Source organism: Leuciscus leuciscus (assembly GCF_965113295.1).
Source record: "Leuciscus leuciscus genome assembly, chromosome: 6".
NCBI classification, from domain to species: domain Eukaryota; kingdom Metazoa; phylum Chordata; class Actinopteri; order Cypriniformes; family Leuciscidae; genus Leuciscus; species Leuciscus leuciscus.
In genome coordinates this window covers 29,419,173-29,431,122 of record NC_138730.1, presented here as the reverse complement: position 1 = coordinate 29,431,122, position 11,950 = coordinate 29,419,173, and the positions used below count along the sequence as shown (strand labels likewise).

General features: G+C 37.1%; 1 protein-coding gene across 1 annotated transcript; it reads left to right on the top strand.

Moving 5' to 3' along the window:
• The first annotated feature begins 24 nt into the window (after positions 1-24).
• Positions 25-11,899, top strand: lrrcc1 (leucine rich repeat and coiled-coil centrosomal protein 1). The gene is made up of 20 exons (XM_082173346.1): positions 25-129; positions 699-788; positions 892-1,097; positions 1,243-1,308; positions 1,970-2,137; positions 2,665-2,834; positions 2,955-3,104; positions 3,250-3,449; positions 4,026-4,200; positions 4,296-4,444; positions 6,747-6,951; positions 7,811-7,950; positions 8,098-8,299; positions 8,634-8,819; positions 9,024-9,198; positions 9,282-9,445; positions 10,419-10,627; positions 10,814-10,951; positions 11,033-11,168; positions 11,382-11,899. Exons 2-20 carry the CDS (start codon positions 745-747, stop codon positions 11,490-11,492), a joined length of 2,994 nt encoding a protein of 997 aa, XP_082029472.1. The 5' UTR covers positions 25-129; positions 699-744; the 3' UTR covers positions 11,493-11,899.
• Positions 11,900-11,950: the final 51 nt, after the last annotated feature.

The window sequence follows — 11,950 nt, the reverse complement described above, 5'->3', positions numbered from 1 at the left end:
TAGGAAGTGACTACGTACAAGGCCGGAAGTGGGAATTAAGACTCAGCGGGACTTTTAATTTTTGCAGCGGTAAAATATAATGGAAAGCTTTAAATCCTATCCATGCAGTTAAAGTTTTCCACAAGTCGGGTAGGTAATAGTAATACGTTACCTTCTATACATATTAATTATAGCATAATGGAGACGAAGTAATTGTAGAATTAACAAAAATAAACCGAGGCTAGCAGAAGAAGAACTGACGTTAAAACTAACTAACGTCACAGCACTTTGCATTTGAAATTAAACCTTTACCTAACAATTTTGTACTTTTATACGACCCTGGCAACTCTACATGCTTTTTAATAGGATAATATGTCTGTTATTAGCACAATCAAGTCTGTAAACGATCAGGCTGGGCTTTGTTTACATTATGTGTTGTGTTGTCAAGTGCTGAACTGTCGGACGGCCAGAGTTTAAAACTTAGGAAACGTTAACTTACCGCAGTTCTTCGTCTTAATCCTCGTGATCTGAATCAGTGACCCAATTGAACATTTATTTCGATGAAGGGACATTTTGTTGCGCCATTGTACATAAATATGAAACAATAACACACTATGCTGTGGTTAATGTGCTCCGTCACTGTCATCGAATTTGTTGTGACCTGTTCGATCATGTGACATCCCAGTTATTGTGGGTTTATTGCATATTATATTTGACAGGTTGATAAAGACAGAAGCTTGTTCTCAGTCAGTCTGTAGCTTCGTTATGGCTGTTGGAGAGCTCTGTCTAATTGATAAGGATATTTCAAGGTGAGTTTAACTCATTCTACTTCAGATTTAGACTATCAATACTGGATTGTATTAAGTACAGTAGTGTGTGATGGTGACTTCACTGAAGATATTTATTTTGTAGTCTACTAGAGGTCCATCTGAATCCCAGCATTTCATCCTTGAATCTTCACTGCAATCGCCTCACTAAGATTGAGGGCTTGAGGACAGCTTGGTACATAAGACATCTAGACCTGTCATCCAATCACATCTGTTGTATTGAAGGATTAGCTTCCCTGTCCTCTCTGCGCACCCTAAACCTGTCCTGCAACTTAATTTCTAAAGTAGAAGGTAAAGCTCACACTTTTTGAGGCAGAAAATATTAAGAATGTTTTTTTTTTTTAGCATTGTAGTATAATTTTTTGCTGTAAAACAATGTTTGAAAAATGGTCAAATGAAATTGTGTCTGATTTGTCAATACATGGATTTATTTCAGGACTGAATGGACTAACAAACCTCACAAGACTGAATTTGGCCTACAATCAAATAAATGACCTAACTGGTAGGTTAGATTGCATTTCCATCAAATATGTTAATTCCTGAGTAGTTTGTTTTAGCTCTCTGATCTCTCAAGATAAGAAATGCACACTGCCATTCAGAAGTTTGGTTGGGTTGGTAAGATTTTTTAAAATGTTTTTGAAAGAAGTCTCTTATGCTTACTATTATGCTCATACATTTTTTTTTTTACTATCCAATATACAATAAAACGGTGAAATACTTTATCATTGCAATAAAAAAAAAGTGAATATACTTTTCTAATATGATTTTTATATATATTTTACAGTGTAATTTATTCTTGTGATGGCAAAGCTTTATTTTCAACAGCCTGTACTCAGTCTCACATGATCCTTCTGAAATCATTCTAATATGTTGAATTTGTGCTCATTTAAATGTTTTATACTAATAATGTTGTAAACAGTTGTTCTGCTGAATATTTTAGTAAAAAGCATTTTTTCAGGACTTTTTTAGGATTTTTTTCAGAATTTATTTGAAGTAGGAATCTTTTTTAACGATGTTAAAGTCACTTTTGAACAACTTAATGCATCCCTGCTGAATAAAAGTACCTTAATAAGAAACATTTTTCTGATCCAAAATTGTTGAACAACAGTAGTGTAGATCACTATTAGACAACTGTGTATTCATTCTCTGCTCTGTGGTTTTAGGTCTTTTGTATCTCCATGGAGCGGAATACAAACTGAAGTACCTGCAGCTCCACAGCAATCGTTTGGAGAGTATGAACCACCTGCTGCAGTGCATGGTGGGACTGCAGAATCTGAAAGATGTTACTCTTAGCAAGGAAGGTGCACAGAATCCAATTTGCTCGCTGCCAGGTTTGTTGGAAAAAGTCCTCCTGACATATAATGAAATGTGGTGAAAGGTCTGAAATAGTGAGACATTTAAAAAAAAAATTTTTTTTACCAACAGCTTGTGCCAGTGCAAACCCTCTTTTGGTGTTAAAAAATTACTGTCAGGATTTACTAAAGACACAGTTGTTTTTGCGACTGACCTTGTTGCATATGCATTTGTAGGAGTTTCCCTTTCAGACACAAAATTTACATGTGGAGAGTATTTAAATGAATCATGCAAGTAGATTTACTAAGGATTGCACTTGTCAGTTTACTGGTATTTGTGCCATTGTTTACCGCCCCAAAAAAGCAGGCCCTATACCAGACAGTCATTTGCGTCATTATGGAAATGATCCAGCTGCGTCTGTGTTCTTTAATTTGCGCGTCGTAAGATCATGCGCATAACTTTACTCTCCCGTCAGCGTTTTTTTGGAATTGCACTCTCATGTTAATTTGCCCTGTTTAGTAAATCTGGCCCCTAGTATCACTGGTATGTTCTTCCTATGTTTCAGGCTACAGAGAAATGGTTCTTCAATCTCTGCATCAAGTCACCACACTAGATGGAGTAGATCGCCTTGGAAACACATCTCCTTTAGCAGAGGACAGTCCCATGGATGTTCCTGGTCTTGAGGACTTTCTTGAGTTTCTAATTTCATCAGACACTAGTGTTAATGGAGAACCGGTAAAATATTTTTACTATAGTTTTTGATTAGCTTTTTAATTAGCTAACCCTAACTTATATATTTATCTGAGGTGGTAGTGAGACACATGCTTATGTTCAGAGTGTTTCTTTATTATGAAGGCAAAGTCAGATGCTCCTCTCACTACTCCACGGATTGATGAAGTCCTGACCCAGTTTCGGAAACGAGGCGGAAAACCAGCGGCAGAAAATCAAGAAAATGAGCAGCGAATTAAAAAACTAGAGCAGCAGGTTTCCCATCTAATTCAGAAGGTACGTTATGTTAACATTGATTATTACATTTCAGTTATCATTATTATCAGTATTTTCATCAAAAAGATTTAGCATTCTTTTTTATGAATGGTAATTTAACATTTCAAAATGTAGCAAAAATTACTAATTGTGCATTTGTACTTAGATCCCTACAGGGGCTGGCTTTAACACCAACAGTTCTGTACCTTCTGTGGTACATAAAGCTAAAAGAGACACCGATCAGACATCAGAGAGCGAATGTGACAGTGGAAAAGAGAACCAACGGCATTCCAGAATCCTGTCTCATCCCAGAGGCACTGCTGGGAAAAAACTGTCTCAGGACACCAAACCCAAACAATCTGAAAGGTGAAGTAACTTGTACACACATATATATACACTGTATATGTGCACTTGGTCTCAAACTGAATTTCAAGTGTTTTTTTGAGAATTTAGACTTCAGTTGCACAAACACTTCTCATTACAGTTTACTGGATTTGATTAATAATGTAATAATGTTTACTTCAGCACATGCCATGAAATGTGTTTTGAGAGGCTGTTCAAAATATTTACTTGCTGCATTCTTTACCCAATACAAAAAGACTGGATGGTGCATCTAACAAAGGCTTTGCAGTAGTCCAGTAATCGGGGCAGTTTATTAATTGTCCTAGCTCCTCCCACTTGAAAATTGCTTGTACACAAGAATGATTACACTGTCACAAAGTTCATTTAGCTTCATCAAAACTTAAACTTCAATTAGCACAGAACTAGAGAGAGCTACTATTGATGAGATACAGCAATAATTTTTGAATACATACAATAATGCATCATATTTATATTTAGATAGTTATATATTTAATGTAAAAAAAAAATATATATATTTAATATTTTCCATAAGTTCTACTATCTCTCACTAGTCCAAAATGGATTTTGTTTCCATTGCAGTGTGACAAATACACAGAAGCAGAAGTCGACGAAGCTGGCTGTTGGTGCCCGTAGGAGGACATCAGTCCAGAGCTCTGGGTCTGTTGAAACCATAGAGTCTGTAAAAAAGGGCCCCAAAAACATCAAGGCAAGTCCTAGCAAAAGCTCAACTCAACCTCAAGAGGAAACCTACAGGGTATGCAAACTGCACTGTTCAGGTCCAGCATATGTTTTTTTTATTAAGCTACTGTAGATGTAAAAAGAGTAAAGCGCTTGTGTTTTTACATGCAGGCAATAGTGGAAGAGCGAGACCAGGAGCGGGAGCGGCGCTGGAAGGCAGAGCAGGCTGCAAAGAGACTTACCGAACAGGTCAAGAACCTGCAGACTCAAGCCAGCGAGGAAAAGGACCTGCAGAGTTTGGCCTTACACACCACAGACAGGTGAGGACAAACAGTTCTCTGTTAAAATGGATAGTTTCACTTTGTCTCTTTATGTTTATGCCTTTGAATGTGAATGAAATGTGAATGCAAATTGAGCAGCCCAATTAAGAGTTTTACTGCGGACAAAGTTTTTTATTTATTTATAAATTTTTTCTTTTACGAATGAACACAATTAGCTGCAACACCTATTATCCCACTCATTTAAACATTCTCTCCCATCAAGGACATCTTAACAATCTCCAGCCATTCAAGTGTTTGTAGAGAATGTTTGGCTTGACGTATTGCACCTAATTGGTGTCAGCTCCAGCTGAAATGTTGGATCTGAATACACTTGAGTATAATTAAATTTTATTAGAAGTTTCCAGAGACACCACTGCAGGCCCTGATGTATGAATCTCTGCCATCCCACCTGCACAACAGTGTCTGTGGCATGATGATGGCCCTGATATTGTGCTCCAATATTATAGCCCACGCACTCCCCCTGGTGATAAATCGTAATTATAATGGAGATTAAAGTCATGGTGACAGGCACATGACTGCTGCAGATCATCAATCAATCTTAATTACCAGCCCTGTAGCTTTCTGCTGCTAATGATTCTCACCTCACTGTCCAGTATCTGTTTTGTTAACTCTTTATCTGCTGTGTGTGTGTAAATGACAGTGAATATGACAGTGTCATATCTGAAATGTCATCAAACAGAAGTCAAGTCAAGTCAAGTCAAGTTTATTTGTATAGCGCTTTTCACAATACAGATTGTATCAAAGCAGCTTCACAGTATTCAATTTAAATAATACAACAAAGTTTGTTTCAAGAGGAATTTATTGATTGATAAAATTAAATTAAATATCCCCAAAATATCCCCAACTGAGCAAGCCAAAGGCAACAGTGGCAAGGAACCGAAAAACTCCATCAAGTGACCTAATGGTGTCCTAAAACTCCATCAAGTGACCTAATGGTGTCCTAAAACTCCATCAAGTGACCTAATGGTGTCCTAAAACTCCATCAGGTGACCTAATGGAGAAAAAAAACCTTGGGAGAACCCAGGCTCAGTCGGGGGCCAGTTCTCCTCTGGCATTTATGAGCTAGAGGCCGGATTGTAGTTTGAACTTTTTCAAAGAAGTTTGAATGTGTAATTCACTTTTTGCTATAGTGCAGTGTCGGAGCTGTGGCCTAGTGGGTAATGGTGACATGTTGCGCCTTGGTGCTAATGCAGATTGTGTGTTAGAATCCGGTTGAAATAGATTTTTGACTAATTTCCCAATCCTGTTGCCCATTCTTTTCCAGATCACTTTCAGTCATCTATGTAATGTCCTATCAATAAACTTTGTCAATAAATCAATTTAATTAATTTAATAGAATTGTAATTAAAATTTGATACACTTTGATACATCGTTCAAAATTTGTAATGTCAATATTAAAAATTGGTATTAATATAATGAATACTTTTATTTGGCAAGGACGCATTAAAAAATCTAATGCTACTATTTCAAAAAAATGCTACGAATATATATTAAGAATAAATATATAAGAAGTACAACTGTTTTTAACATGGATTATAATAAGAAATGTTTCTTGAGCAACAAATCAACATATTAGAATGATTTCTGAAGGATCATGTGACACTGAAGACTGGAGTAATGATGCTGAAAATTCAGCTTTGCATCACAGGAATAAATTACATTTTAAAATACATTTTGTTTTGCTTGAGAAAAAAAAAAAAAAAAAGTAAGTAACTTTTTGGATTTAAATAGGCAAATGGTTAAAAGTCTATGATTGGATCATTATTGCAGTGATTATTATGTTTCTAGCATGTTATATGTTTGGGAACAGATCTTTTAACCCTAACTGATGGAGACAGTAGCTTTTCATTTCTTAAACAACCATGTAGGAAGACACATTATGGCCATATTCCAGGATGACAATGTTAAGATTCATCAGGCTCAAACTGAAAGAATGGTTGGGAGGGAGTATGAAGAATACTTTTCACACAGTCCATACCATACCATACAACATACTAGAAACATGATCATCTCTGCAATAATAATCCAATCATAGACTCTTAAGCATTTGCCTATTTAAATCAAATTTGTTTTGGTCGGGCAAGTGGTTGGGTTGTAGTCTAAATTACAAAACATACCTCAAATAAATGCAGCCTCAGTGAGCATAAGAGACTTCTTTCAAAAACATAAAAAAAATCTTACCAACCCCAAACTTATGAATGGTGGTGTACACGAATGCATGGTGAAAAATAATGGTTATTCAAAAATATTGTGAGAAATGAGATCTGTCTTTTTCCTTTAGGCTGAAGGAGTTGTTGTTAAAAGAGCGCTCTGATCGGGCAGGATTGCAGACTCGTTTGCAGGAGTTGGAGGAGAGGTACAGGTCAACGTTAGAACATCTGGAGCAGGTGCGCAACAGGGAAGATCAACACAAGAGGGCGCTGCACAGTCTGAAGGACAGCATGACCCAAGCTGAGGCTCTTAGGGAACAACAGCATGCAGAAGAGGTAGAGTAACATTTGCAGCCCATGGCTGTGTCCAAAATCCCCCCCATATACAACCGATGTACACTCAACAGCTAGAGAATACACATAATGTACTGTGAAGGTCGTGCCGAATGAATTCCCGCATCATCCTTCCATTTTCCAAACCGCTGGTCCAATGTGGGTACAGCGTAATATCATACAGGTATACATTGCTTTTTAATTGATTATTACATTGTTTAATTAAGTGTTTTCCATGACAAGAGATCAAGATAAATGTTTTCATTAAGTTTCAAATGATTATTAAACAGGGAGCACAAACTATGCAAAAGCGGCAGCCCTTCCAGCACAGTCAGTGTCCGAATTCTCTCGCTCGTTTTCATTCACTCCTTCAAGTAGACCATATTAGTAGGCTAATGTAGAGAATAGTGAATGAGGGTACAGGGGGCAATTTCGAACACTGCTCATATCTTCAGTAATGACGGATCCATAGCATGAACTGAGTGCTCCAATATATAGTGTATGATCTATAAGGTTCAAGAGTTAACTTGGTTCATGTCTGAACCATGAATCCAGTCTTCACTGACCTAACAAGAACTGTTCCTACTTACTAGAATGACACTGAAATACTAGCCATGTAAAGAGCAATTTGTGTGGGATGGTTAAAGAAGCAGCTCCCAAATAAATATATAGGCATTTGGCTGAATTGCAAACATGATCCAATTTCTTTTTGACATTTTGAATCCTTTGAATTGAGAGGAATATTTTACACATGACCTTTTGCATGTGTTTGAATGGCTACCATTGGAAAGCTGCTTGAAGTATCACTTGAGCAGAAAAACAGTCTTCAAAACCTGCTAATTGACCTGCTATATTATTTCAGATGAAGAGGACTCAGGAGTTAGGGAATAAAGCATCCGCCTTAAAAAGGGAAGTTGAAATACTCCGTGCATCAGCGCGACAGCACAAAGAGAAGCTGCAGCATTTGCATGAACTTTTGGCCTCCAGAGAGGAGATGCACAGGTACACAAGCACCACATGGAATCGTGTCTATGATCATTTTCTTAGTCGTAGTAAGAGTAACTGTCTGAAAAAGATTTTCGTTTACAAAACAGGAAATTTCAACTGTTTCATCTTGCACCTGTTTGACTGTTTAACTTGGTGAGACAGGAAAGAGCTTGCAACCCGACTGCTTCCTGGTGGGACTGAGTTTAAGGAGGCTGTAGACAAAGAGGTGGCGGTGACAGAGCAGAGATTTGCCCAGAAACAGGCTGATTTGGAACAGAAGATCACTGATTCTAGAAGACAGTATGCCGCTCTAGAGGATGAATTTCGCATTGCTCTAACCATTGAGTCAAAGCGTTTCTCAGAGGTAAATCAAAATCTGAGGTAACATTTTTTTGTCTGAATAGTCTTATTAGAATAATAAAAAAAAAAAAAAATATATATATATATATATATATATATATTTTGTGTGTGTGTTTCTGGTAAACCATATGTAATGGGGACAAAAAATTTTGAACATTTTTGAAAACAGCAGAGTTGTTTTTGAAAATGTAAAAATGCAGAAAGTTTTGTAATGGATAGGTTTAGAGTCAGGGGATAGAATATACAGTTTTTTTAATGTACAGTATAAAAATCATTATGTCTATGGAAAGTCCCCATAAAACATGGAATTCCAACTCGTGTGTGTGTGTGATTTCTAGGTCAAGGAGGGGTTTGATCAGGTGTCTGCTGAACTCTTAGAAGTGAAGTCAAGCCTCAGCCAGTCTCAGCAGAAAGAGAAGCAGTCAGCCTCTCTGGTGCAGGAACTCACAGTTATGGTAAAAGAGCAGAAAACACGAATTACTGAGATACTCAAAGCCAAAAAAGAAGCTGCCATTGAATTCAAGGTAAGACCAAATATTTTACTTACAAAAAAATATACAAGTTCTTGATTTTGTTGTTCTTCATAGATATCGACGTCATTATCATGTACCCATACATGTCTAGAAATGCAGCCAGATGTTCTTATTTTATTATCGAATGGTTGTGATTTTAATCAGTTCTTAGGAAGTGCCTCATAAATTACATTATGCTCTGTTTTTGCATGTTAGGCCCGTGTGCAGTCATTGGAATCCAGGTTAGAGGATGATAAACGACTTAACCTACAGGTGGAGCTACTGAAGAAAGACAAATCCAAGCTGATCTCCCAGCTAACTGCTCAAGAGTCTGTCATAGATGGACTACGGGCAGAGAGGAAGATCTGGGGCCATGAACTTGCACAGCAAGGTACATCCGTACCTTTAAGAAAAGATGATGCAGATAGAGTCTTTTGTATTTGAACTAAGTTTTGTGTTTGTCCTTTTGCTTAGGTGCATCCTTAGCACAGGACCGTGGTCGACTGGAGGCCAGAATTGAGGTTTTGTTAACCGAACTGGAATCGCAGAAGAAGCAGAATGAGAGAGACAATGATGCACTCAGGATTAAAGCTAAGATTGTTGATGACCAGACAGAGACAATTCGTAAACTAAAAGAGGTGAAGTCCTACTCACTCACAAAACTGTAATCTAAGATATAAATTAAGGCTGTCAATTGATTATAAATTAAATTATAACTTTTATCACAAAATCTACACTACCGTTTAAAAGTTTAGGGTCTGTAAGTTTTTCTGAATGTTTTTGAAAGCAGTCTCTATTTCAAGATATGTCAGTGCAAGTTGTTTTGAGTTCAAACAATCTCAATAATGCATTTTAGTCAGGGACTAGGCTTAAAGGGATAGTTTACCCAAAAATTGTCATCAGTTACTCACCCTCATGTTGTTCCAAATCTGTTTGAGTTTCTTTCTTTTGTTGAACACAAATCAAGATCTGTTTTTCCATATGAATGGAGCGGTTCAGTCCAAATTTTCTGAAGAGACTCGATCGCATCATATGATGAACAGATTGAATTTAGGCTTTTATTCTCATTGATCAGCGAACATAAACGGAAGAAAACTCAACCAAACCTGCTTGACGTGCGAGGACAAACCTCTTGCAGAAGCTCATACGTGCTGCGTAACACGAGAATTAACCTAATTTGGTTCTCGCACTTCAAGCGAACATTCTTGATCTTCCGTTTACCACAACTGATGTGTGAGTTGATAAATGTTTATATGTGAATAAAGGCAAAAATTCAATCTGTTCATCATATAAAGTGATCATGTCTCTTCAGAAAATTTTGACTAAACCGCTTAATTAATATGGATTAGTTTTACGATCTCTTTATGAACTTTTTGAAGTGTCAGTTGCGTAGCTGTCTAAGGAGGGACAGAAATCGCTCCAATTTCATCAAAAAAATCTTAATTTATTTTCCAAAGATGAATGGGCTTACGGGTTTGTAACGACAAGAGGGTAATTTAGTGCTAATTCAATGAATTAAATACAAAAAAATTGTCTGATGAGCAAAATCTAATGTGTAATATTGCCAGTTTTCATCACCTGACTCATTTTGTTCTGACATATTGCTTCTAGGCATTGCTGGAACGAGATGAGCAGATCCGTAGACTCCGTGACGAGAGTGTGCAGGACCAGCGAAAGCTGAAGCAGCAGCTGGAGGAGGAGATGGCCTCTGCAGTGGAGCTCAGAGACACAGTGGAGCAGCTCAGTCTCAGGAAGGAGGAGCTGAAACAACAGCTCCTTGATAAGGAGGTGGAGCTTGATGAGGTTAAAGAGACATACAGGTATCAAATAATAGGTTTTATCATAATCACCAATATGTTATGATTCCAAGCTGTAACCCTGACTTATTGCGCAATACAGTGTGTTGTTGTTTTAAAAGGCTGATGTCTGCTGCACTCCATCACACAGATATAATCCTTTAAATTCAACAGCTATCCAAAATACACTAATGTATTAAACTTTTGCAGGGCCTCAAGTAAGAAATGGCAGGAAAAGGCTGAACTGTTGAACAGGCTCGAGAGCCAGGTGAAGCGAATGAAGGACGGTTTTGATTCCAAAGAGAGAACGCTGTTGGAGGAAAGGGACAAAGCATCACAAGCACACAGGTATGAGATGGGCAGCAGGTCCTAATTTGGCCAATGTAGTATTGATTTGATACATTTAAAACTGATTTATTGATTTATTAGAGCGGCAGTGGAGAAGCTGCACTCTGTGGACGATGCCTTCCGTAGACAACTGGAGACTCTACAAGCTTCCCATCAGGCGGAACTACTTCATCTTGCGAATGACAGACAGAAACAGATAGAAAAGGCCAATCAGAAGGTACCACTGTAACAAGTTATCATTTCAGTATTGATTTATGTATTGATTAAGCGTATTTGCTTTCATATGCCTAGTGTTGTCACGTTCAGACAAACTGCTTGACTAAAATGAGTAGACGTAGAATGAGTTGTTTTTAATTATATGTCCTAATGAATGACTGATGCTTGAACAGCACTCTTTCTTTAGTCCAAATTTCTTTTTCTGTAACCACAGGTGCTCCAGGTGGAGGAGGAAATGCGCCAGCTGCTTGAGGAAACTGAGAGTAATAAAAGGGTAATGGAGGAGAAAATGAGACGCCTCACACAAGTGCTGAAAGACTTCTGACCTCCTACCATTTCAAACCAAAAGACAAAATACTTGAAGATGCCTTATGTCTTATATAAGAAGACTTATGTCATGTATGTCCCTAAGTGTGTCTGCCAACATGAACATATCCTGAAATTATTGTACTTATGAGAGTCCAGCCTTTTTTGGCTTTGTTTCACATTACATAAATACTAAATGGATGTGAACTGACTGTAACTGTGAATTTTTTTTTCTTTTAATGATAAAACATTCATAATATTATATTTTATGTATTTTCTGGTGTATGTATATATATATATATATTTTTTTTTTGTAAAACGGTTGTACCTTCAACATACAGCATCATAAAATGCACTTTTAACATAACATCGCCTTTTTATTTACTTTTCTGTTTAAATTGTAATTAAAATCTAAACTCGTTGTTATTGCGTATTCGGTGTGCTTTCTTTTTTGGAGAATTACATTACATTTTGAAA